Here is a 27,983-nt window from a genome sequence, read left to right on the forward strand (position 1 = left end):
GGTTCAGAGAAGCCACACTGCTTAGCGGATGCAGTCGGCTGTGGATAAACCCCAGCTTTCTCTCATACTGAAAAAGGCTGGAGGGCACTGAAGGGAGAGGCTGCAGACTTAGGATGCAAAGATAATAGGACTTGTCAACAGCCCATGAGAATGAAACTATAAACAACTCAAAGGTCAGCAGTGATTACAAAGTCTAACATCAGACAATAGGCACTGTCTCCTTGGAACATTTGGGAATATGGACTTTACAAACAAAAAAAAAACATAACAGTTTGCTTCATGTAAAGATGTCATTAGTCGGCAACTTCTAAGTATTAAGTATTCTAAATTCTAACATAAGTCAAAAAATATTCAGAATGTGGATTTATCCAAACTTTTAATAGTCCTTTTTTAAATGATGTACACACAATGAACAAAATCACTCAGTCAAAAACATTTGATTAAACATCTGATTTTTTACAGCATTTTATATGAATGTGCTGTCATGTCGGACAAAAACACACACACACACACACACACACACTCAGAATACACAGCCGCCTCTGTAGTAATCTCTAAAAGGTGTTAGCGTAGGTGCACAGCTCTCCTGTAGGGCCGATGAAGGGGCTTCAGTGTAATGACTCGAAAGAGGGATCCAATTAATCTGTAGAGTCCGAGACGCCAGCCACTGTGGCCTTCTTTAATCAGACGGAGCATGCAACCTACACTTATTATTCAGAAGTGTTACACACCATAAGATCAGAGTTTAGAGTTATTTAATCTACGTCTTTATCTGACCGTGGTGCTGAAAAAGCGGCGGGGACAATACAGACGGAGCAAAGTGGCAGAGAATCTGAGTGGTTGTTACTGATGCCTGGAGGGGACACCTCAGGCTCTCTCCCAATTCACCAGATGTACACTAACAAGACTACAAACACAAATTAAACCATGGAATGACTAAGTAACAGAGCTGACTGATAACAACTGTTGCTTCTCTCTATAAAACCTCCAGATATGATGTAAAAATTAAAGAAACAGACAGCAACAAACAGTTTCCATGCACACAGCACACATCAGACATCCTGCTTTGAGGGCCAGTAGAGGATCTAATCCTACTGCTAACCACGGATACTAAAGAAAATCTATAAAATGCCAAATACAACAGTTATGTAGACTGTGTTTATTTATGTGTCTCTTCCAAGGCCCAGGCAACCATCTTCCACTTCAAATAGGCAGAAGGTAAGGAGAGACGCAGCCTTTTTCCCCTCACACTTTAATTGAAAATACCCCAAATAAATATGCTGGCGGCGCTGATTCACCTGCTGATTGCAGACGCTAAAAATAGACTCCAATTTGCAGAGAAATGGGGCTAGATAATGATTAAAGAGCCTCATGCAGAGAAAACAGTCAAGGGAATACAAGTCATATAGCCTTCTTTCCCTGAAGGAAAAAAAAAACAAAAAAAAAATGTCATCACAGGATCGTTCTGGCAGAGAAGGGTGGAGGTCCTGCTCAAGGTTTACTCACAGATTTTGCATGAGCTAATATCTCTGTGAAACTGAAATGACAAGTATGATGGGGTACAGCTGTCTAAGAGGAGGAACTAGTCTTAAAAAAAGCAGTGGGTCAAAGTGGTACAATAGATCATTAACCATCCTAATTAAACAGCTGGATGACATACAGAGTGCAGTATCCAGGCCCAGTGCAGCAGGAAGAGGCTCCTGCCCTGCGTGAGGTTGGAATATGGTCGGCAGGGCAGCTGTAGGAGGGCAGAAGCAGGTGCCGGGGGTCTGAGAGGGCAGTGGCTGGGCCGACGGAGGGGGAGGGGGCTCTTCAGTTCTTCAGCACTGCCTCGTAACTCTGAAACACAGACTGGGAAACCTCTGGAGCTCTGCACTTCAGGGAGACCTGAGGGAGACAGAAAGGGTTACAACTTGTCATACAAGATTAAATGTTAAGTCAAGTTATTCTGTCCTGTCTCTGTAGGGAAATTTATTCTGCACATTTAAGACAACTGAGGTCAGGGTCAGTTCTTATGTGTCTTTAACCAAGGGACTGGCTAACATGCACAGGGTTCCTACAGGTTTCTACAAGTTAAATTTAAGACTTTTTAACACTATTTAGAACAGAACTTAATGCCCATTCCACAGCCATACTAGCAAAAATTTGTGATTCTTAGAATTTAGGAAAATGTATTTATTTACTCAAATGCCTTGATTCCCACCGCTCCAAGTCATTTCTCACAGGGGGCTGTAAAGTTAGGGATGATTGGTTCCTAATTTCAGTATAAATTGTCGGGTTGGAACGGATGGAACTGAGTCGACTAACATTATTTTCTTTGCAGCTTGGACACATTTTAATGCAATACAGCAAATAAGTTTACAGAAAGATAACTTAAGACCTTCCATATTAAATTTAATACTTTCTAAAGACTTTTTTAAGGCATTAAATGCAGATCTGTAAAAACTTTACGACCCCGCGGGAACCCTGCATACATGTGTTGATTAAAAATGTGTTAAGTGGTGTTTAGACCAGGGTTCTCCAACTAGAAGAGTGTCTCATTAAAGGCTCAAAGAATATGTACGCTATTTTTTACATAGTAAACCCATTTAGATTTCTATTCACACAGATTTATAGAAATCCCATTGCCTTCTGGGATATAATGTTAATTTGCCAAACAGCTGTCAGTTAAACATACTCCTGTCAAGTTTGTTTAGAAATGACCACAGCCAAAAGCCAGGAAAATGGAAAAAAAAAAAAAAAATTCTCATGAGGAGCCAATAAAATATTTTCCCCCCACAAATATACAAGTATGTCACTCGATAAAAGATGTAACAAATACTACAGTCACTGGAGTTCAAAATGTTTCATGTGACTTTCCATATGGCAACAGTCTAGATCAGTAGTTTCCAACCTTTTTTGGCTCGTCACCCCATTTTAACATCACAAATTTATGGCAACCCCAGACATTCAAAATGAAGACCTTTTTTTTGCTAAAATTAATTTATTTTTCATCATGTAATAGTTTGCTATACTATGTTGCAAATAAATGTTAATTTTAGACGACATTTAAGCTATATATGTATATAATGGTCCTTTTTGGTGCCTGCTTCTCAGTTTCTCTTGGTGATGTCTTAGCGGGGCCAGGCAGGTGAAGAAATCTTTCTATTCTCTGTTCAGTCCGGTTCTCTGACTGCGACTGTGTCTGGGCAGGTTGAAGTGGAGTAATGCACATGGTCACATGATTGGGTCAGTCAAGATAGGCCCTCTCAGATATTATATTCTGCATTTTATTTGAACTTGACTTTTATAAAGAAAAATGTGTGGTGTTTTAATTATAATGAAATACATATTGAATCATTACAAAAGATTTTTTATTAGTAATTTTTTTTTCTTATCAATTACGAGAAATTTCAGGTGACCCCATGTAGGGTTTCAACCCCAAGGTTGAAAAAAACTGGTCTAGCTGTTAGGATACAAAATGTGACCATTTCACATCAACATTTTGGAAATGAAGCTTATAAATCTGTGTTGAGATCAGCTATGGGGAGAAATGTTTCTAATAATATAAAACACGAGTAGCTCTCAGACACTTTCATTTTATCAAAGTAGCTCTCAAAGACCAGACACATCAAGCTCAAAATACCAAAGTACTACTAGTTTCAACATTGCATATCACACTTAACTCAGACATGAATAAACTGAATTTGAAACGAAGAGAATCCCTAATGACAAGACACATCATACAATTTAGTAAACTGTGATGTAGACTCAAGCTTCCCATCAGATAACCTGTAGTTATACCTGCAGGGGGTTGCATACTGTTATGTTTTTGTTATTGTTACTTAAATCTAATGATGGAGGTAATCTACAATACAACAGATTCAAAACTATGCAAAAATTCAAAGGTTTTAGTTAAGTGTTTATGCACGGACCTCAACCAAAGAAACAGGAAAAAAAAACTTCCAGTATGGAGAGAAAATTTATAACAGCTGAAAACAAAAATCTAGAAATCTGATTTTCAAAGTGTGAGTCCTATGTATAATAATAATAATAATGATGATAATGATAATAATGATAATAGTATTATTATTATTATTATTATTATTATTATTATTATTAATAACTTGATCAACGATTATATTTATCAATTTCTTTGAGCCATTTCCTAAATCCTGAAATACTATATATGATACACAATAAAACATGAAAGAAAATTAAGCTAAAATGCACAAGTTTTAGTTAAATAACATTTAAAAAAACATTTCAGCTTCCAGAAATGAGAGAAAACTCATGAAATTAAGAAAATTGCTCAAAGTCTGAATCACTGACAGTCAAAAGAGAACTGAAATGAACTGAAATATCTTAAACTGAAGTCTGTATTTCTATTCTAGCAGGTTTTCTCCTCATAGCACAAGAGGAACCTTAAGAGTATTTTTTTTTTTTTTTTTTTTAATTATGTGCTGCACCTAAGGCTTATAATGACAAGGAAAACTTTGGTGTTAAAAGGTAAATGAGACCTTGGTAATGAAACAGAACAACTACATCGCCCCTTTGACCACACTTGTCAATAGAAGACATGATAACGCTTTCTGTTGAAATGCTTTTTTAAATCTGGCCTTAATAGACAGATAAACTGACCAAATGATAGAAATGTCAACACATGAGAAATACGATGCCAATCGCTCTGCTCTTTGATGTTACTCACAGCTCAAGGTAGGTTTAGAATTTGATAGAGCCTCACAAAATGAGTTTTCTTTGCAATCATTTTGCTGATGTTACTTCTCAGATCCACAAACACAGCTTTTGCTTTGGTTTAATGAAATGTTTAATGTTGCATTAAACATATATTAAATTCTATTAATGTTGAATTTTTTTGTCTTCTTCTGCTCTTCCATGTGGTTCAAAAAAGGGCTCTTACACCACTGCATCTACATTTGCAAAACCAGTATTCTGTCAACACAACCCTTATACCAGCACAATTATTATAATTACAGTGATTAGTTATGAGCCACAGATGTTGGAGTGACTGAGATGCATTTCCCTCCAGGTTCCTCTTGGACTAAATGAATTCAAGATCAAACAAAGGTGATGGAATGTGTTGTGGTAGATACCAGTGAGCTGGAGTGGAATAGCAGTGATCATGCACCACTCCTTAAGTGTAGCCTTAGTACACTCAGGACTCTTTACTAATGCATGACACTGCTGGCAACATTTAAGCAGCCGCTCTCCTGTCAGCATGGGGTAGGAAGTAAGGAAATGCGGATGTTGTAGCCGTTCTGCAGAACCCACTTTTAATAGTGTTCGAAAGATGGTGTTTCACTGTAGAGCTGTATTCACAATTATTGTTAGAACATGAGTATTATATTTGTAGTTAAAATGCAAGGAAATACCAGTGGCAGCAAGAGATAAGGAGCAGGTGAATAATGATGAAGGCCGGTGTAATAACCTAAATGTGTTTCTACTGCTGTGAGAGGCACAGATCACAATTATTTTCCAGCTTTATTTCAGCAACGTGAGACCAAGAACTTCAATTATGAAGGAGATTACATAACAATGATGCAGCATAAAATGGCTATATCCTACTGAAAACATTTTCCTCCTCACTAACGTAATTTAAGATGAAGCTGAATGCGCTAATTCACAAGAAAAAGAAATCACATAAGCAGCTTCTAAGAAAAGGATACAAACACCACCTGTAAGCCAGCTGAAATGTGGGGAAGCAAAGACATATGGCTGCTTACTTCTTAATTAATCCTTTTCTAATAGATCTATACAACTTGTAGCTTCATATTAACTTTCATAGTACTTTACCTCAAACTGGAATATTAATCAAAAATGATGCCTCCTTATGGTAAGCAATTACTTTAGACCCTCTGCCACATGCTAAGTTGCATCCATTTGTGAGCATTATGGGAAATAATGTACTGTGTCACAACTTCTGTTAAACTACAATATCAGTACAAGTTGTGGCATTTTCAATTTTCTGCCAAGCCTGTAGAAAATTGTTTATGGATTTTCTTTTGTTTTACTTTCTTCTGACTTTTTCTATCCCTACCTCTCTCCCTTAGGGGGAGTTTTAATATGTTTAATCTCTTATGATGGAGCTGCAAAAATGTCCTTTGCAGAAAAGCTGTGATATGTATGATATGGCCATGGTATCTTGATATCACACTCATTTAACATAAATAACTCACAAATGTTACTGAAAAATAAAATGCTTATATATATCTATATATATATATATATATCTATATATATATATAAAGCATCAGTTTTTGGTTAATCAACAGAATACAATAGCTAACAATCAAAGAAAAGTAGGTCACACTGATGTGAAAATCCAGTATTTAAACACAACAGTTCACTGATTTGAGATATTGTCAATGGTCTGGTGCACACACAGGTTAATGACAGATGCCAGGTACCACTACACATATCTCTGAAGTCTCTCTGACAGTCACCACATTACCTGTTCTAGTGTAAAGCAACTGTGAATGTACTGCATTAGAGTGCGTGGCATTGTTGCGTTGTCCGTTTCTCTATTTAAACCCACTTACACACACAAAAAAAACTTTAAATCATCAGCTTACGACAGACAGAAAATCAGACATCTCTGGTCACATCGTTGCCATGGGGACGGGAGATGGCAGATGAGATGAGAACACTTTGCTCTATGTCAAAAAAGACAATCAGCTGTGCCCCAATTTCCAACTACCTTGTACTTATGTGTATATTCATCGGTTTCAGCTTCAGTGCAATTAAAGTGGGCAAGTTTAGAGAGAAAGCAAAATGTTTATCCAAATATCTCTCATGGGTATTAGATTTTGTAACTTTTAAAATATTTTACATCAATAGAACCATATAATGAAGCATGCATACAAGCAATATATTAAAACCCAGAGTTGGAAATATGTAAAATGGAACTGTGACAGAGCTATAAAATCCTGATATAAGTAGTGGCGTCATGGGAGAGTTCAAACAAGTCTGAAATATCAGAAAAATAGGCCAAGTTTGAGGCCAAACCTCAAAGCAGTATGGGTAAGCAGCCACAAAAACCCAACAAGCTCGCATATCTCTCTGCTCACGGCAATGTAATCAGAAATGTTCTAATGTCTTATCTCACAATAAAACCCACAAAACACACGGAGGCAGGGCTTTACTTCTTCAGGTCTAAAAATAGCTGCCGACAAAAGGCTTTGGCAGCTTGGCTTTAATGTGCGGTGCCAAGAGAGCGCTGGGACCATGAGGCAGTCAGCAGCTCAGAGAGACACTATCAAAATTCGCACTGTAGTACACTGTACTGCACACTGCCGCAGTTAACTTAAATGTCTAGTCTTCACCGGACGATTTATAATTTATATCATGTTCTGCAGCTTTTGCCAGCCCCCGCGAGGGAAGATTTGGACTGAAAAATTAACATCAAAACAAAATGAGAGGCTGGAATAAGGACAAGTAAAACACACAGGACACAGCAAGAAAAGAAAAATACTTTATAAATAAACCCAAAGAATGTCATGTCAATCAATTCCAATGACTGAATTACTACTTGCAGGCATTTTTTCTGCAAGGCAATTTAAGAAAAGACGATGAAATTGCGAAGGGCGTAAAACAATTAAAAATCCTAAAATTAGGTAGCAGTGGGTGACTGATAAATTGGGTAGTCTAGATGGAGGAAAACAAAAAGGCAGGTAATGCCAGCTTATGAATAAAAACATGATCTGGAAGCAGAGTGAGTGATGAGCAGAGAAGAAAAGCCCACCAAGGTCATCATTCTGGACTAGTCATGCAGAATTTCTAAACTAAAATGGACCATGGTTCAATGACAGAGCAGAGACATGCAACCTTTTATAACAGAGAATAAGAACAAATGCATATGAACGTTAACACATGCAGATTGAGTGGCTGATGCTAGAACGCAGCACAATGAACCAGTTGGCCCTGCAGCTCCCATCAGTCTCTGTCATGTCGGTCTCATCATTCATCTCCATCAACAACAAACAGCGATGTCAGTATTTTGGTTACTGTCACAATCGCTTTTTTTTTTTTTTTGCGTTGTAATGTTAGAAAAAAAAACAACTCAGGAAGGTTTTTATACTGACTATTAAAAGAGATGGAATTTTAACAACACGGCCAATTTATACTTGAACATTCAATTTCAAAACCTTCTGGTCATTTTGGAGAAACAGATTACATACTTGACTAGACTGCATAACAAATATGTTACTTGGCGGCTTTGGAATTTATAAAGAGGAACGCTATTATTACTGTGATTTTCAGTGGAAAGGCACCAACTCACATGCATCACAAGACTTTGGATGTAAGTGGCTAGTAAGATTTCTTTTTTTTTTTTTTTTAATTACCCCAAGGGTGAAAGCACACTTTACAGGAGAGGATTCAAATGTTTAGAGAGTGTGGGAGCTGGGTTGCCAGACATTAGAAAAGCTCAGTAATAAGATATTTGTGGTCAGAGATACACTAAACATTGGAAGGCATACTTGAAACTAAAATAGCTGTCCAATTTTACATTTTTTATCTTGGGCAGAGTGGATTTTCAATGAGGGCACTTTGAATAAACTATATATTTTGAGATCACCAGGCACTGGCTACCTTCTGACAAAACAAGGAAAGGATAGTTAAGAGTTAATGAGGTACACATAATGGGGGAAAAAAAAACCTTTTCCCCTTCGCATACAAATGAACACATTTACAAAAATGGGTTCCTTACATATGAAAGTCACGACCACATTTTATGGTGTTAATAAGTTAGTAGGTCATTGGCTGGATTGTGTTTGTTTTTATCCACCTCCTTTTATAACCTGACACACATGTTTACTATCTGGGGAAATGGTTGCCTGACCTCATAAATTATGATTTTTTTCTATTTCAATAACATACTGGATTGTAGAGGTCGACTGACATTGGATTGTTAAAAGCAGATATAATGCTAATAAAAATGAATAGTTTGGAGCACAAAACAACAGAGGAAATCAATCAATTAATCAAAATTATATTCACCTCATTGGATGTCTGTAAAACAATGTCTTTGGCTTCATTAGAAATCAGATAACTGTTGAACTGAGCATTTAGATAAAACTAATAAATCCCTGAATAAGTACTAAATAATTTCACAAACTCAAAGTGACTTAAGAATAAACATTGAACCAAACATCAAACTACTTGTAAAAATTGCATCTGTATCAGACTATAAATGGTTATTAATAATGCCACTTGATGCATATTATTTAGGGAAAAAAAATAAAAACAGAACATCATGAATAGAAGTGTTTCATGCCACTGGCTGCAGATACTGTCTGTATCTGAAAGGCTATATTGCTTTGTATATTCTCAAATGTTCTCAAAACAGCAAATACTGTAATTTATTACAATTATTATTATCAATAATAATTTAGCCTAATTATCTGGAAAATACATACAGAACATATTATTTAAAGCCCTGTTATCATGTTAAACCTCTCTGTATGTAACAAAATGTAACCCCCTTACTCTTACAAATAGGGGACACCTACATTTAGAGACATATCTATGTGTTGTGTTACGAAATGAAGCACCAAACATTTCTTTTGGGAGTAAAACTATAAATTCAAACTCAATAATGATGTGGCACCGTTTCAACCAATACTGACCGTGTAGTTGGGGTTTCCTGCCTGCACCCTCAGCTCTGCCAGCACCCAGATGCCATTGGTCAGTTTTATGGACTGATAAAGCATGTCCTGGCCTTCCACTGTACGCTTGGCTATGGTGAAAATGTTGCTACCTTGCAGTTTGTTGGAGGCAGCATCTGTTGGGGGAACAATCAAAAATAAACATAAGTATTTAACCACTCACATTTTGACTATGTGTGCAAGCCCAAGCTCTTTTATGTTATTCAGTGTCTGTGAATAACTATTATTATTTCATATAAAGTGTCACTCACTGACACTCCTGCCATGGTCTCTGGTTGTCTGCTGAAAATTCATTCAGTGCACAAGACCGTGCAGGATTTCTTTTTGCACTTATCATCCACTAAAATTACGCTCCCTGGCTGTCTGCACAGCAAAGATACAGTCACTAATTCGAAATTAACTTTTCTCCCCAGCCTCTGTCTGCTGTGCCCCAGTCGGATGTGAAGCTCTCTTTCTTTGTTCATGAAGAAATTTAATCTGTGGGTGGAAATCTTCATTAAGCTGTCATTAGGAATTCTTCTCCAGTTCAGCTGCTCTCATGCTTGTGTAAAACTAAATTATCACACATAAATATGAGCTGCAGCCAATGAGTTCTCATGAAATACAATTTAGTTCATTAGGGAGGATGTGAATTTCAGATCACATTGGCATGGCTGAGCTAGCTTCATATGTGAAAAAGCTGCAGGATATGGCAGTTCAGTAGTGTTTGGAAGCGACAGGGCTCTGTGCTGTCTCATTATCATTCTCACCTGAGCTGAGATGACAGTCTTTGATCTGAAACTGGGACTCATTGTCATTAGGAATGTCTTTCCATGTGGCCAGGAACACCTGTCGCTCTGTGGACGGAGATAAATTGGATGAATATCAACACTCTAAAATGTACACAATAGGAGAGGGAAACATGTATATGTTATATTATATCATAAAAATTGTATAAATGGTAACGATATTTATTCTGTAAATTCAAGCATGAAGTGGAACGTCATCGCATTAACTTTCTTCTTTCTTTTTCTTCGATGAAAACAAAATAACTATCTCCCTCAAGACAACACTTAAGTCAAAAACAAAAGGGCTTCTCTTATTAACATAAGGATTAAATTCTTTGAAAATAAAGCTTTTGCATTGAAAATAGGAAGAATATTACCAAGATACAAATGAGATCAGTCGTGTTTCCCCGACTTTACACTGTACTTGTACTGGTCATGCTTACTACATTAATTGTGCTTTGTGTATTACGTATAAGCAAGAGAGGCACAAATTCAGTTAAAAAAAAAAAAAAAACAAGAAAAAAACTGAAATTTTATTACTTGAATTATGCACAGGAGCAGAACCTATGGGTCAGCCACTGCCGGCCATAAGTGATGTACCATCATAGATTCCAGGTGATTGAGTGCAAGTAAACTAGCAGCAGTCAGTGAGTGAGTGAGATTGAGTGGAAAGCATGTGTTTGTGCTTGTTTGTACAGCCGTAAGCTTTGTACTCCGCCATTGTCCTGGGGACGAGACCAAGCACTGGCCCATAATGTGTCATCGTAGACTGGTGTCTGCTGCATGAGGTCAGTGACCAGTTTGTCACAGCACAGATACTCAGACAACATAACTAGTCTGCGTCACTACTGGTGCTCGAACAGCCTGTGAAAGAGGCAATATGTCGTTGGCCATGTCTGACTGACGGAGCAGGGACTTAGTACTCATGCATACTTGACAAGAGACTATGACGCAAGTTACCTGACAGAACCACGAGTATTATACGTGATCTTTTGAAATAGCTAGCAATAAAAATTCACTACAGGTACTCTTTAACAAGCCAAGTAGTCCTACAGTGCAAATCACTTCACCTTACTAGAGTGCTGGATCCATGAAAGCACAAAATAATGTGTGAGAGAGGTACCACAGCAGAAATGGTATTACCTAATAAATCTTTACACAAAAACATATTAATACTGTCACACGATATATACTGTCATAACACCCAACAACAACATGAACCGTGACAAGGGTAAATGTACACAATGTAGTGAAGAAGGTCAATCTGGTATCTGAGTAGTCTGATTCCACACTAGATAATGGGCTTCCTGCTGCAGTTTATGCAGTAGAGATGTGGGAATGTGACATTACTTTTTGCTTGACTACCTAATCGGTTTCCATTCATTGGACTGACGGGTCCTGTACTGTGATTGGTGACTACAGCTGTCAATTTTCTGTTGTTTTAATATCAGATGACTTGTTACAAAGTGATCAGAAAGATGATATGACTGCAAATTGGTCTAATGAAATGTACTCCAAAGATCCACAATCACCTTTGATAGATTTATTGGATGTGTACTACCATCCTCAGTTTCTTTCAACAGTCCTGATGCTAGCCCATTAAGACAAAAACATATTTTGACAGAATATTTTAAAGGTAAAGATCTCAAAATGATGGACATTGTACAATCTACAAGAAAATATATGACCCCAAGTTCTGTATGAGTGAAGGCAGGTGCACAAGGCCGTGTACACTGACATCACACACTCCACATAATAATGTACCCCACTTAAAGACTGACGTAAGTGTTCTTTACGTCAGCAGGAGTTTGAGGCTTTTGAGTGAAAAGATTTAGCCACACACACTCACCCATCTTTCCATCCTCCACAAACAGCATGCTGATGGGGTACTGGCAGCTGAAGTAGAAGACGTCAATGTTGTTCTTTACAGCCACCTGTGTGAGTGATTACATCCAAGGAGGGGGGTAGAGGAGGACGACAAGTGCAGAAACAAGAAGCAATACATGAGTAATTACTTCTCAAGTGTCCTTCAAGGATGTGCAATATTGTGTGGTGTGCGGTGTTTACTGAACAAGAGGCTTGCAAACACATTTGCACATAAGTGCAAAGTGTATCCTACAGAATAATCTATTTTCTCTATACTGGTCTGTACACACTCCTAAGTACAGCTGCTCAAAGGGTGAAGAATATGAAGCTATAAATAAATATGAAACTTCAGTGAATGCTTTGGAAGAGGGTATAAATAAATCTGAGAAGGGATAAAAATAAGAGAGTGATTAAAAATAAACTACCAAACAAAAATAAGTGACACAGAACAGTGCCAATTAAAGCAGCTCTACAACACATCTGTGAGTCTAAGCTTTGCATACAATTCTCAAAGCCGACAGTTTCTGGTGATAAAAGTATAATGGAAGTAGCTGAAGTCAGATGTGGGAGGCAGAGATATTGATCAAGCTGCTCAACAGAGAAGTGCTGAGCAAAGGACAGTTAGATAGAGGATGGTACAAGAATGACTCCTGAATTATTCATGCCCTATTTCTGGGTGCAATGCAGAGCTGCACGTAACACAAGGTGTCATAACCAAATGAAAAAAAGCTTTACTCTAAATCCATGTAAAATGCAAAGCTCTATTTTGAAGTAAACTCAGGAGAAGAGGTCACACCAAGTCAGACTAAAAAGAATACTGTAAGACTTAATTTTAACACCACTTTTTGAGTTTCATTACATCCAGTTTCTGCTTTCTATCATATTTCTATAAATGTCTAAAGAAAAAAAAAAAAGGTCTTAGTGTGGTGAAAAAAGCCCATATAACTGGGATCCATAGTTACTAATGCACTCCTCTCAAAGGTGCTGTGTTGTGATGAAAGGGATTTAGTGATTGTGGCTGTGTATGAGCTTAAAATGCTACTGCCCAACATCAGTAACACAAAAGAGCACTCAAAATAGTGTCCCTGGATATTATCTATCATGCAGACAAAAATAACAGCGAACCTCTCGAAGTAAAATATCTGAGAATAGGCTGAAACAGACAGTCATCTGCATCAAGGTACAGCCTAGAGGCAGTAGAGCAGAAAGGTTAGTGGAGCTACTGAGGCCAAGAGAAACAAAGAAGCCATGTGTTCTGTGACCACTAATGACTGCTCCCACTCTGTCACCCCCTTGATACCCTTATCTTCACTCTCCAGCTGCACAGGCTCCTCGCCCACCATTTTGCCCAGTTAAAAGAATCATCCACAGGATATTTGAAACTTATCACAATAGCTCTGGGGGCAGCATTATGTTTTAATTTAGTAATATTCGCAGCATGGGAATTTATTTGATATGGCTAAATGGCTTATGAGACTGAGGAAACATTACAAAGATACAGAGACATGTATTCATAACCTAATGGCACAGAAGGATCTCTACATATTTGACAAACTTTTTTCCATAAAGATCTATAAACATTTCTCACTTTAAACTTGAAGTAAAGTTTTTTTCTAATTATATTGGATTATGTGATTCATTTAGCACATATGTACCAGGCAGATAATAATATATCAAATCTGGAGCAACTCATCCACATCCATGTCTGCTGGCTCTTTTACATCAAATTTGACTCAACTGATCCAATTGACGCCAAGGCCCTGAGCTCAGTAGGAAGCCATGTTGGGACAGTTAAATTTGTACAGCCCAAAACCAAAAAAAAATAAATAAATGAAAAAAGCTAGCTGGCTTGTGTAATCTTGTGGTTCTTTTTAGCCTCTGAAAATAATCTTCAGTTTGCATTAACTTCAGTCACGAATCATGATTTAACTAAATGGATGTGGCAGCAGCTGAACAAAGCTACCACTTTACAAAGTTTACTTGAAAACTATGAGCATTACAGAGAGGCTAGACAGGGTTTCGGTTTTTTGTCCTTCTTTAATGTGCAAAGTGCACTACAGGTTCACAGCACAAGTCAAAAAGTGCAAGTTGCAAATGAAAGATTGCAAAACACACCAATCTCTTCAATCTTCCATTCACTCCTAGAGACCTACTGGTTCAAGGCTAGATAAGTGAGTAGTGTAACTTCTCATACTAAGTGACAGAACTTTAATTCCACTGAGATTATTCAATTTTTCATCAGTTACCTGTAGATTATTGAGAGGCTCCATCTTCATGACAGGTCCGACAGTATTGAGGGGAAGGCTCACTTCAATACTCTGGTTTGGGCTAAGAGGAGTAAGAACTTGCAGCGGACCAGCTGGAGCTAGACCAAAGCTACGGAGAAGAGAGAGGTTTAAAACAAAAACAAAAAGAAATGATCAGCAATATCAGCACATTGGTCAGAGAGTGTCCTTACCTGTTTCTGTTAAACTGGATAGCAAAATCAGTCATAACACTCATAGCTTTGTTAGTGAGGGTCATCTCCATTTGGATAACCCCAGAACGGCGGGCAAAGGTACCAGATATCTCCAGACCCTTAGCCTTCATGGCTGGAAGCCAAACCTAAGCAGAGACAACAGTTATTTTTATTAGGAATTCCACCATAGTTACAATATTCTATACTATGTGTCATCCCTGTTTGTTTATACTCACTGTTTTAGGGGGGCTGTAAGATCCCATTGGCATCCCAACTCCACCTCCAAGATCAAACAGGTCATCCAAACCGCCACTAACAGGGGCATTGAAAGAGGTTGGCATAACAGCTGGAGGAGCACCAAAACCAGCCGCCATCTGTGGGTCACAAAGCACTGTGTTATCCTAATACATTTCAATGTCATCCTGTACAGAGCAGTCCAAACAACACAGACAAAATGACTTACAGCAGGATTTCCTCCAAGGTCTCCGCCAAGCTGGAGAGAGGGAAAAACAGCAGAAAAATTCAAGTTAACCACTGCAGAGATATAAAAAAAATATCTGTGGTAGGTTTGAGGTGGATGAAAGGGGAGGTGCAGGATTCTAAGACATCTTTTTAGTGATTAATGAGGGCTATAGGGTTTACACTGTTAACATAGTCAAAAAGGGCAGGATTGCTTTCCTATTTTAAGTGACAGAACTTTCACTGTTCACATAAATCCAACTGGAGTGGCTGGGCATTGAAAATTGTTTTTTGTTCAAATGCAAATCACTACACAAGTGTCTACTTCAGGGATGAAAAGGTGGTGAATAGTGAACTACAGTGCACAACTACACGGTTTGTTCAAAAATACAGTGTGATACCAAAGGGTGACAAAGCAAAACTATATCAAAGACAGTTTTAAAAAAAACTCCACAGCTAACCTTTTTTTTAAAGCAATCTAGGGTGTATAAACATGAAAACTGTGAGTATAATGTGAAGTGCAAACAGGCACAGATGAAATGCTAGGGGGGATTGTTCAGGACACAGTGGTACGACAGGGGACAAATAGGGGACTCTAGGCTGGTGCTGGCCTCTATTGGTTCAGTGAGGTCCCCTGGACCAACCTCAGTAGGGCTGTAATCTGGGGGCGATGGGGACTGATGTGAGAGCTGAGGTGACTGAGGAGTGTCCGTCCGCAGGGGAATGGGCGGCTGATTGAAAGATGAAACACAATGCAGAGCCCAGAAATAAGAAAAGTTGGACTCATGGGTTTAATAACATGCTTACTGTAGGTATCATGATAATAACAATGAATAATGATGGATGAAAATGTCAAACGGATGTATGAGAGCTACAGATTAAAATGGGAAGGAGCTACTAAATCCTAAAATGGACTAATGTAGTCTATAAATATTGTTCCCCCTCCCTACATGTAGTTACCGGCTCAGACTCATCCCCCATCTGCAGGTGCAGCATTGAACAAAGAAAGGAAAACACACAAGTCAAAAGAAAAAAAAAAAGCACTGAAGGTAGAAAGAAGACCTCCATTATCGTCAAAAGATCCCAACGGCAACAAGCCTAGTATTGAAATCAGCTCATAAATGTTACATCAGAATTTCCATCAGTGACACATTCACTGAATCAACAGTATATAGAAGACTTACCAGGCTATCCAGTCCTCCACCAAGAAGATCCATAGCTCCCATCTGCATGCCAGAGGTGGGTGGTGGTGGTCCAGTTGTGGTGGGAGGTGTCAGGTCCAGATTGAGCAAATCTCCCAGGAGATCTCCCTGGGAGGGAATAACAGCGGGGGGGGCCTCAGAGACTCCAGCAGCTGAGCCTGTATCTGGGCTATCAACACTCTCCCCACTGTGGAAAAGAAATAAGTGAGAAAGGAAAACAAAAAGAAAGTAATATTGAAAAGTTGTGTGTTGCAATGATGATGGTATGTTTTTGTAATCATATGGGAGTGTCTGGAAGAATGACCAATAACTTGGATAAGAGCGTTTTTTAAGATGTGTGTAGGTTTGTAGTTCATTCTTCTGTACATAAACATATTTTATTTTCATTATTTGTTAAGCCCATGACTAACATAATGTTTGCTGCTCAAAATGCAATATAGGAAACAACATGTATGAATGTTAATGTTTATTGTTCAAGCTGCAACATACTAAGCCCCTCTACAGTTGGGTTGTTTCTCTGAGAAAGTAAACTGAGGGTAATTAACTGTAACGTTACAGTATTCTAGCTTTTACAAGTACAATTAATAATGGCCCCATTTCAATATACTACATGACACACAGTAGCACCTCTAGAACTAAGCAACATTATGTTGCCTTTTGAAAGTGTTACTGCTTACTACAGCTGCTTTTGCAACACTATGATATGGTGGTATATAAAAAAATTCATACAGTACTAGAACAGATTCATTCAATATATGTGCCAGCATTTATTGGTTATTAAACTGCTGATGAAAATTAAAATAGCTGACTTCGAGATGAAACAGTTCTGACTAAATCATGTGCAAAGAACAATAGGGCTGGGTATTATAGCCAATTTTTATAATCGATCAGATTTTGATTCATAAAGTTCTGAATCGATTAATCACGATTCGATTCGATCCAATATCGATTCGATTCAATATTAATTTATTGATTCAGATTAATTTAGTGATACCAAAGTACAATTTTGAGTTGTAACCTGTTTATTTGACTACCGCGGTCATGCAACACATCAATACTGGTATCAATATTGATATAAGAAAGGAAATAAATATGACATTTCAGGGGTGGGGGGTGGGGGGTGGGGGTGGTGGTGGTCAGAAGGGGCGGGGGGGGTAGCGTAGCGTTTGGACATCGTCGCTTTACTATTCCTCCAACTCCATACTCAGCCATAGGTGATAGTATGGATCCAAGTTAATTTTCCAAGAACGACCAGCTTCCACGACTCGCATCAGAGAACCTCCGGGCAGCCAGTTCCTTCACACTGCGGGTTCGAGATTGAGGCCAGGAGGACCTCCAACGGAGGGGTTTTCCCCACCCTTCCTCCACGTCTTTTCCGCGCCAGAGCCATCGCGAACGAGATCAAGACGCCCCAGGGGTTCGCAAGACGGGGCCGGCTGCACTTCTGCGTACTCCCGGTCCTGCTCTGAAAAATTGATCTCATCCACTATTAATTGATTACGCAAAATTAAAACGAAATCGATCTAAGATCAATCAAATCAATTTTTTTACTCAGCCCTAAAGAACAATGACTTCTAGATGTCATGAGTGCTATTTGAAGGCAGGAAGGAACAAAGAAAAACAGCTCTGCAGTAAAAAAACAAAAAACAAATAAAGTGCATTACTCAGCAAATTTAAATCAAAGTAGGATACCAGACTCCACAAGCTATGTCCACTTGGAAAAACAAACCATTGGGGAGTCTTGGGGAGAAAAACTAAGTGCATGACTCACGATCCAGCACTGCCTGGAAGTCTCTTATGTTGAACACCACGGCTGCCCTCAACGAAGGCACTGGGAGGCTTGTGGTAAACAGAGGCCAGAGTACCAATGTGACAGATGAGCTCCTCCAGCAGTGTAGGCTCAATCAGATCAGTCTCCTCAGAGATCAGGGGCTTCTCAGCCAGAACCACCTCCTTGGCAGCCACTGGGTCCGTAGAGAGCAGACGCCAATAAATGTACCCACGGTCCCTGAGGTCAGGGTTGTCAGAGTCCTGGAAAAAGAGATGGAGGCATGAAGGATTATTATTTATATGGTAAGTTTAATAAATACTTAATGTTAGACTGTTTTCTTTCACGGTCTCAAAATGAGAGGCTGAACAGTAATTCGAAAGAAATCAAAAACTGAAAGAGCCTTGGGTATTGCTGGGACTTATATAATGTATGAAGCAAACTGCATATTTTTATTAAAACGCAGACAGTTTTGCAGTCTTTGACTAAACTCAAATATGGCTAAAAATAAAAACTGCACACATAGGTGTAAAGAAACTTATTTATTCAGTGTTTATCTTAATATTTACATTTTTAGAATGTGTATTTTTAAATATAAAGGTACATAGGGGATGTTTTGTACTCTCACCTGTGTGGCCAGGCTTAACACCTGCTGCACCAGCTCCTGAGTCTCTGTGGGCTTTTTCAGGAACAGCTTGACTATGCCAGTCAGTAGCTGCAACTGTACCTACAATATGGAGGACGCATAAAACACATTACAACTCCTCATCAATTCTACTTTAAAATTCATCACATTTTAGGCACAGAATGCACACCATGAATTGACATTTCTTTTACTTCTCAAGTCTTAATAGCAGGGCTCCAATGGAGGCCATTCCCTGCTGATTAGACTGAAGCAATCTACTGTAACCAAGGAACAGTACAAAGAGGAGCCGCTAATATACAATACCCACAAATTGCTTAATATAATCACTTAAGTATTTCCAAAGCAATAATATATGAACCAACCTATTACTTAGGGAGAGCTTTCTCACCAAGCAAAGCTTAGTGTAATCCTAGAACGAACAGTGGCATAATATTCTACAGTGCAAAAGCAAGGCTCTCTAAAATCCGCCTCTGATCCAGAAATAACAACTGTACATTATGGATGTAAAGGAGTGCTCTCTTTATGTCATTTTTGGATAATTAAAGACTTGTGCATTTTTATATGGCTTACCTCTTTCATTTTGAGAGCTTTTCCGAAATCCTAATCTATGCACAACATAAACTGCCAACATCAAGCATAAATTACTGGTGCTGGTACCATTAAAATGCACTTTTTCACACCACATTTTGAATAAAATTGGCAACTAGTGTGCACTCTCCTAAACACACCTGGGTGCTTTCATCATGGAAACCCTCCAGAAAGCTCTCCAGCAGCTCATCAGCGTTGTCAATGCGTTCGGCGTACTCTCCCACAATCCAGATCATGGCTGCGCGTGCCTCTGGCTCATCCAGGGAGTCCAAATTTTCACACAGAGTAGCAATGACACTCTCATACCTGGAAATGTCAGACAAAATTTACTATATGCACTCAAATGTTGGAAAAGTAATATGAGAGACCGAAAAAAAATCCATTTACGTTTACTAAAAGTTATGTTAACCTATTTTTAGTTAGCAAAAAACATCTTGGTGAATACATTGTCTCCTACCAATTAGTAAACAACTGCCTACTTCATATCCAGCAAATAAGGAGCAATTTTAGCATGAATTCAGAGTGGCATTTTCTGGCAAACTGACAAATGTAAATCCAATACTCAGTATGCCTCTAGCTTTGGTTTGGCCTTTGGGTTTTACTAGATTACATGCTCCAGCTGATATTTTCTGCAGTGGCTGATGAATGTATGCAGTGTTTTTAATCTGCATTAAACAGCTGATAATAACTCACTTGTGCTTCATTTACATGATATTTTTCCTCACAAGACTCAGCAAAGCAGCACCATTATTTGATGTTTAACTAATGTAATAAGCACAAATCTAACTTAGAAGTGACTCATACAGCTAAAGGCTCCAGTCAATCCAAGCTGTAAGCTGTGCAAGCTTTTTGCTTGGACTCTGACAGCCCCAGGGTGATGGACTACTGCTGTGTGGGAGAGGTTTATGTCTGGCACATGAAACCACTCTCATCTATCCCCAGCAAAAGTCACGCTCCACATGAGTCAGCCTGACCCCTGACTAGGTGCAATCAAGGCTCAGTGTTGTCCACTACAAACACTCAGTGTGGTTCCACGGACAAAATGCATGTATCATGAACAGATTGCTAACATGAAAAGATTTTTTTGTCCAAACCATTTAAAGTCTGATTGTAAAAACCAGTATAAAAGTCTGAAGTAGAACAGTCAAGGCATCTACTAGTAACAGTACGAGCTAATACAACACCAGTGTAAAAGTTTGAGCACTATTCAGTATATTAATTTTAAAATGCTACTTAACAGCACTTAAATGCAACATTCAAGTGTTACAAAAGCCATATTTTAATGCATGCACTGATTGAACACTTGGAATTATGTGGAACTGACACAGAATGTGAATAAATAAATGAATGAAGTGCTAATTTAAAATGTGTAACCGATGACAGTGATGTCAAAGAAGGACCTACTTATTGGGATATTTGCGGAAGATGTCCTTGATGACTACAATGGCCTCCTGCACCACGTAGTTCACCTTGGTCTGAATGAGGTCTAGCAAGGTGCTGACACAGCGCTCTGCTGATTGCTGATGAATGAAGAGAAAAATTATCCTGTATAGTATAATCCGCACTGATTAATACTTATAATAAAAATACATATTCAAAATTAAAAAAAATACATTGCAAAAGAGACAGATGACTGTTTTTTCCACATGTGATTTAAGTGGGGAAACAGAAAACTTTCACTTTGAAATATTTCTCCAGTTCTATTTACCTAGCAGAAATATATTTCACTTTGAGTGAACACTTTACAGCTGTGTATTTAAAATGACTACCTATAACTAAAGGGAAGTTGACACGATGTTTGAAAAAGCTCCCTTAATGCTTATTAGCTATTATTTTGTTTTGTTACACATATACTAGACATAGCATGGTTGGAAAATATTTGACTTAATGTTGAAAACCAAATTGAAAAAAGAAAAAAAAAAAAAAAGAATGCATCCCAACCTTTCAACCTAAGATATTACTAAGGGAACAAAAGAGTGGCTTTGTAATGTACATCTAACTGTGGACTTATTAATTGATTAAAAATCATGGCAAAAAAGATTTACAGTTTATGATAAAGAAATGCACTGTTAATCATCTGCAATGTGAACAGCAATATACTGGGGTTTAATTGTCTATGTATGACAGACAGCACTAATGGGACAACAGAGCCACCTTGTGTTTATTAAAAAACCCTGGTATTACTTATAAGTGTTGTTACTGATTAACTTCAAGTACAAGTTAACATGAACATTTTTGTAAACACAAGCTTTACTGATAATCTGCACAAATAAAAGCATTTGACAACAGTATTGCTCCATTTCTACCCACCTCAACTTTGATGGCACAGCGGCCAATGGCTCTGACTGCTTTGCGGACAAAGTCCACGTCCACCTCTGTGGCATACTCCTTCAGCTCAGCCAACACCTGCAACGTGACAGAAAACAGTCACGTGAACTTGTCCAGTCAGGATTACTTGGTGCTTCCCTGAAGAGTTAATAGATCCATTACTTTCCCAACAAAATGATGTTGCTCTTAAAACAGTGAATGTCTTACCTGAGCAATGTTTGCTTGAGATGCTAAGCGAATCATGATGTCCAGCTTCTCCAGTTTGACATAGATTGGGTCGTTGTATTTGACAAAGAAAACCTTCATCTCATGTTTCAGGATTTCTGGGCTAAAGAATACAGAAACATTTAGTATTAACTGTATTCAAATATATAAAATAGCCTTAACAAAATGGGAGTGGATTATTCCAAAAGCAGTAGGGAGACCCTCTCCCAACATTTACCGTCTCTGTACAATGAGGTTGATATTTCTGAGGGCCACATATTGTAACTCAGGCTCAGCAGAGAGAAGAGTAACCAGAGGGGGGGCAAGCTTCTTGAGCAGTGTGCCATAGTAGTCCAAATCTTTGGGCAGCATCTCCATAAATTTCATTAGAACTTTTACTGCTGATAACACCACTGCAGAGTTGGCATGGGAGAGCCGTGGCGTCACACGCTCACAGATGCTACAAGATGAAGATTTTATTAAAACAGATGATGGGAAACAAGTTGAAAGTTATACAGGGAATATGTGGTAATTGGCATGCAGGAGGAAAAAATGTTGATGCGCTGTCTTACCTTTGGGACTCGCGGTCATCACGAGGTGTGTAATTAGCCAGACAGTCAAGAATGAAGATTTGTCCCCACTCTGTGCACTCATTAAGAGCTGTCAGTAACTTGTTGATAGTCTGAGGGTTCAGGTCTAGAAGATTACTGTTGGGATGAGACTCTGCTATCTCAGACAGTGCTGCCACTGCATTTGCTACCACCTAAAAATAAAAAAAAAGATATACAGCTTTAACAAAAAACTGTAGCTGCCACATACATTAAAGGGGTCATACTTTGCTAAACCCACTTGTATTAGTCTTTGGTACATTTATTTGTGTATTTGTGGACCCTAATAGTTATGATAGCATTTACAGTTTATGTAGACCACAGGGAAATGTTTTAAAATGCATAATTCCATTTAAAAAAAAAAAAGCTAAATATCACTCCTTCAAAGATCTAAAACAGAGGTCAGTGTACCAACAAAATGCTAAAAAGTCTTATTGCTTATCAGTGAAAGCCAGAGCTGTGGCCCCTGCCCAGCTGTGTCACCCTCTGTTACAAATCTGGCACATACCATGGGGTTGGAGTCTGAGATGAGGTCCTTCAGGGTATCCAGGAAGCCCTGATCCTCCACCAACTGGGCATTGATATCATGGAGCTTTGCTACACACACAGCTGCTGTCTTCCTCACATATGGGTCTTCATCCTTCAGACATTTCCTCAATGGCTCACAGAGGTACTCTGTGATCTTGTCAACACGGATACAACCCATGGTGCGAACAGCAAGGGCTCGGATAAGAGGGTTTGGGTCTTCACAATCCTAAATGGGAGTTCAGGGGATAATTAGTCAGCTTGGTTCAGCTGTTCATTAAGAGTTAAAATTGTTTCACTTTTTTTTTTCAGAATCCAACAAATACTGTAGACAAGGGTGGCCAACCTTGGTCCTGAAGAGCCACTATCCTGCATGTTTTAGACGTTTCCCTCTTCCAACACACCTGACAGTCATTATCAGGCTTCTGCAGAGCTTTATGATAGGCTTATCATCTGAATCAAGTGTGTTGGAAGAGGGATACATCTAAAACATGTTGGATAGTGGCTCTCCAGGACCAGGGCTGGCCACCCCTGCTGTAGAGCATCTAAAAGTTATCACAGTTTAATAACAATATAATTTGTTTGCATAAGAAAACTGTAAGATATTTACTTACTATAAACTGTATGAAGCCTTACTATTAATGCACTATTGAAAAGAGCAAAACTCATTCACAAAGGCTACATATGACTGTATTCAACTGAAACTGATACAGATATCAATTAATTGCCTCACTTAATAAAATGAAAAAGACTGTAGAGGGAAATGGAACCAAATTATGTGGCACAGCAGTACGGATAAGTATTCTTCAAAACAAGTACAAGCAGATTCAAATTAACCAGTAACACAATGCTGAACAAATGCTGTTTGCACCCGTGCATTTCTAATCAGTACAGTATGAGTATTCCTTTTACTAACCTTTACAAAGGTGTTAACAGCCATGATTGCCATGTCAGGCTGACTCTTGGCATAGTTCATCAGGTAGAGGTAGACCAGCTTCTTCAGTTCTAGGTTGTCTGTCTGCATACAGTTCACAACATCTGGAAACAGAGCACTGGATGGGGGAAAAATATGCTATGTGACTATAAAGTCAAAATGAAAGGAATTTTGTTAAGTAACACCAACATGATGGATTCTGACGTCAATAGCCTTGCCTCACCTGACATCTTTTCCAACAGTCATAGATGCAATGACCTTCTTCACAGCCTCCTTCTTTTTCTCCTTTTTATCACTGTTCAACTCTGCCTTAAGCTCAAAGATCTCACCTGTAAGCACAGAAGACAAAAGAAAATCAGGTGTCACACAGGCAAGGAAAAGAGTGCAGTAGTAATTCATGCACAGTATGCACAATGTTGAAACTGGACAGCAAATACACTCACTGCTGATAACGCACAGTGTATTCTTCACCTATCATAGCTGATCATAAATACACAACAGACATGTTGATATCTGAAGCACTTTCTGAAACTACAACATACGGTGATCTACTTCAAAGTCATTTGACTCAGATGGATTAACAAAATTAGTTGTTGTCTTTTGCTAATTTTTAATATGATTAATGACAGTGCAATACAGTCCAATCAAATAAAAATCGATGTCTGGAAATATGCAGAACTTCGTACTGCAATGGATTAAAGTCATTATATGCATTATGTATTCTAATCACATTGTCAAATCAATGTATTTGTTTTGTAAGCTGGTTAATCAAGATTGGGTGGTAATTTATTTCTCAGGGAACACAGAAGCCTTTTCCCAAGCACTGTAAGAGTGTATACAGACAGTGATTTGTTGTTTACTGTAAATTTGTTTTGGCAAAAGCATGTTCTCATATAATCATTTCTTAGAGGAATAAAAGTAAAGCATTTTGCTGTTCCTGCGTAGCTTGTTACATAATTGAAAATGGCTCAACTTTATTTAGTTTACATTTTAGATCAGTTAATGTGTGTATCTATTTGTTCAAATTACAGCAAATATACACTGATTATGTTGGTCTTAAACTGTCTCTCCTTCTCCCAAAGCACTATAAACCCATAATCTCCTTCAAGATGTCAGTGGCACATGGGAACATCACAGAAAATACAGAAAGAAACCAAAAGAAAAAATATTTGTGTCTCAACGTATCTTTTAAAAACAGAGAGATTACATATTATTACATATTATACAAGACACAACAATCTGTTTGCATTAACTTGGCAATCTGTCTGAACTCACACACAGAAGACACAGCAGCATGGGTAATTCTGAGACTATGTTCAGTATATCTAATCTAATTTTCAATAATCAGCACTATTCAGTTGAGAATCAGCGATAGAATCTTCAGGTCACTTAAAAACTATAGTTATAGTTAAGTGCACATGATGTTTATCTATTCATCAGCTCATCATATTTTAAAGAAAAGCATAAAATCCAACCAAAATGGCGTTGCGTATCGACACAGGGACTCAGCGCTCTTCACACTTTAGCAGCTATTGTTCTACCTCTCATCTGTAGTATAGATTTAGCTATGTATATTTCTTTTTGTATATTCTGTTAATTTCAGAAGTTCTAGTAATACTTTAGTAACATATGTGTATTAATATTTTATTCTGAAGCCTTTGCACAGTCCTACTTTTTCTAAATATTCTGTGATATTTTTCATCTTATTTTTTCTTATACAGTCCCTTTTGCACTAAGTGTTTTGCTGTTAAATTGAATTGAGCTGCTAAACTGATTTTCATTGTTCCTGTGGCAGTGACAATAAAGATCTATTCTATTCCAACATGAATCTATTTACATAAGATCTCTAAGATCCTAAAACTGAGCATACATTTACAGTCTTAAACACAGCAAATCCACTTGCTGTGAAGATATCAAATGCATTAAAGGAAATGATTTTAAAAGAGATGGCAACTCCAAAAAGATATCACATTACAAACATAAATGCTGGCAAATTAAATCAGATACCGTAAAATCATAACAAAAAAGTACATATGCAAATTCAAATATGCAAGAAGTCAGACCTTTCTTGGTGGTCGTGAAATACTTGGAGTCTGTCATCTTGGATCCAAATTGGCGGTTTTCCTGTAAAACAAAGAAGATGAGAACAATACGCAAATTCTTTTTCTCTAAAATCTTCTGCTAAGTGAAAATACAGGGCATCACAAGAGCAACAGGAAATACAAGAAGTGCAAGCATAGGGAAAAAAGAGGAACTGCTGTCTTTTCCTGAACAACTGGCTGACACTACATAGAAAAAAAAAAAAATTCTGATTAGCAAAGTGACTGAAAAAACATTAAACCCCTTAGTCAGCATGTATTTGATAGTTACTTTTCAGCTAAGTCAACTTTTTTTCCTGCAGCATGTTTAATGGTCCATTACACATTTCCAAATGTTTGTTTTTACCCCTGATCAAGAAATGCAACACTGTTCTCCTTTAAGATAATACTACTATAACAATAACACATCATTATATCTGAAAAATGTGATTAGCTGCATTTTGTCTTTAACATTTACAGCTCACTTCTACAATGTAAATATGTCCAAGTTCCAAACACTGAATTCAACAGGTGAACTCTATTTAAATGACCATTTCTAGTAAATTAAGATTATTGAAACTATTTGTCCAATTTATCACTCTGGCATAAGGTACTGTTGAAGCATATCTCTAATATTAATCAAACTCTGTGTGTGTGTGTGTGTGTGTGTGTGTGTGTGTGTGTGTGTGTGTGTGTGTGTGTGTGTTATAATTTGATTGGATGTAAGGTAACGGTGGTAAAATGGACAGTTTTCCATAAAATTAAAAGAAAATTTCCAAGGTAAAGATGCTAGCACGTAATACAGGAACAACCATTCATAGTAAAAGTACAGTAGACACTTATCTATTTGATATCAGAAAAAAAAAAAAAAACAAAAAAAACAATTGGTGCTAGCGGCCTATGATATATTAAAAATAACTTGTCTCATCTGTGATACTGAACTGGACGTTTCGAAGTTTAGAACATGATACTAATGTACTTGACACTTTCATGATCACTGAGCTACAGTTAACTGTTGACACTGACAGTGTACTGATGCAAACTTAACCGAATACGACCCGTTAGCACTGAGCTGCTACTGCTAAAACAGCTACATTGCGGTATATTTTCGCGCTGCTATCATGTTTTCCTGTCATTATAGTATTAGCACATCATTAGACAGTAAGTTAAGTAGTACTACAAGTATCATGTCTGCTAAAGTTGACTTTGCTTTTCTAACTAAAAAGTAGTTGTTAAGGAAGCGTGTGCTAGCCTGTTAGCATCAGGCTACTGTGACGGGTAACGTTAGCATAGCCTACTCGAGAGTGTGCATTTCTGTAAAAATAAAACAGAAATGTGAATCCAATTTAAAAAATAGGGCAGACAACTCGGCTGCTAACGCTGCTGTTCATTCAATTACTCACGCATAACTGATTCGCCCATTCCTGCATGTTTGCGGTAGTTACTGGTAGATGAATGAAACTGGTGCTAAAGGCTAGCTGCCTGTTGTGCAGTGTGCCTGTCAGTGTCAGCTAAAGCCTGGCCACTTCTCCAGCTAGCACAGCTGAGACATGACCTTCTAAGTAGAGGCTTAGAGAAGCCTTTGCCGGGATAGTTAAGCTCTTAATCTATCTGCCTAGTTTAAACCTTACCAAACGAATTAGCGTACCTTCTGCTGTTAAATTTAGACTCGCCACACAATGAATTTGGAGAGAAAATCCACCAACATCTTACCGTGACAGGCGTAAAAGCTGTGATGACGGCCTTCGTCTCCTCCCACTTGATTTACTTCCGTCTTTCCACAAAATAACATTTGCAAACAATAAAGCAACGTCATCTTTCATTCAGAGGATTGTTCATAATTGTATAGCATGTACATCATGTTTTTTCATTTATTTATTCCAATAG

General features: G+C 38.0%; 1 protein-coding gene across 6 annotated transcripts; it reads right to left on the bottom strand.

Annotated features, from left to right (window-relative positions):
• Nucleotides 1-357: 357 nt before the first annotated feature.
• On the bottom strand, nucleotides 358-27,868 carry ap1b1 (adaptor related protein complex 1 subunit beta 1). 6 transcript variants are annotated; one of them, XM_030142843.1, is made up of 24 exons: nucleotides 27,810-27,868; nucleotides 26,082-26,142; nucleotides 24,242-24,347; nucleotides 24,001-24,136; nucleotides 23,068-23,313; nucleotides 22,524-22,714; nucleotides 22,190-22,411; nucleotides 21,955-22,075; nucleotides 21,730-21,825; nucleotides 20,824-20,939; nucleotides 19,560-19,725; nucleotides 18,814-18,912; nucleotides 18,189-18,448; nucleotides 16,400-16,604; nucleotides 16,176-16,196; nucleotides 15,860-15,946; nucleotides 15,220-15,249; nucleotides 14,993-15,130; nucleotides 14,757-14,902; nucleotides 14,545-14,674; nucleotides 12,282-12,366; nucleotides 10,415-10,501; nucleotides 9,627-9,781; nucleotides 358-1,887 (listed from the first exon to the last, which is right to left on the bottom strand). In XM_030142843.1, the coding sequence occupies exons 2-24, from the start codon at nucleotides 26,116-26,118 to the stop codon at nucleotides 1,813-1,815; spliced, it is 2,955 nt and encodes a 984-aa protein (XP_029998703.1). In that variant the 5' UTR covers nucleotides 26,119-26,142; nucleotides 27,810-27,868; the 3' UTR covers nucleotides 358-1,812. The 6 variants fall into 6 exon arrangements, with proteins under 6 accessions (XP_029998703.1, XP_029998704.1, XP_029998701.1 ...); XM_030142844.1 differs by lacking the exon at nucleotides 27,810-27,868 and adding an exon at nucleotides 27,745-27,766; XM_030142841.1 differs by lacking the exon at nucleotides 27,810-27,868 and adding an exon at nucleotides 27,500-27,645.
• Between the last annotated feature and the right edge of the window lie 115 nt (nucleotides 27,869-27,983).

The sequence above is a fragment of the Sphaeramia orbicularis genome, chromosome 9 (assembly GCF_902148855.1).
Source record: "Sphaeramia orbicularis chromosome 9, fSphaOr1.1, whole genome shotgun sequence".
Taxonomy (NCBI): domain Eukaryota; kingdom Metazoa; phylum Chordata; class Actinopteri; order Kurtiformes; family Apogonidae; genus Sphaeramia; species Sphaeramia orbicularis.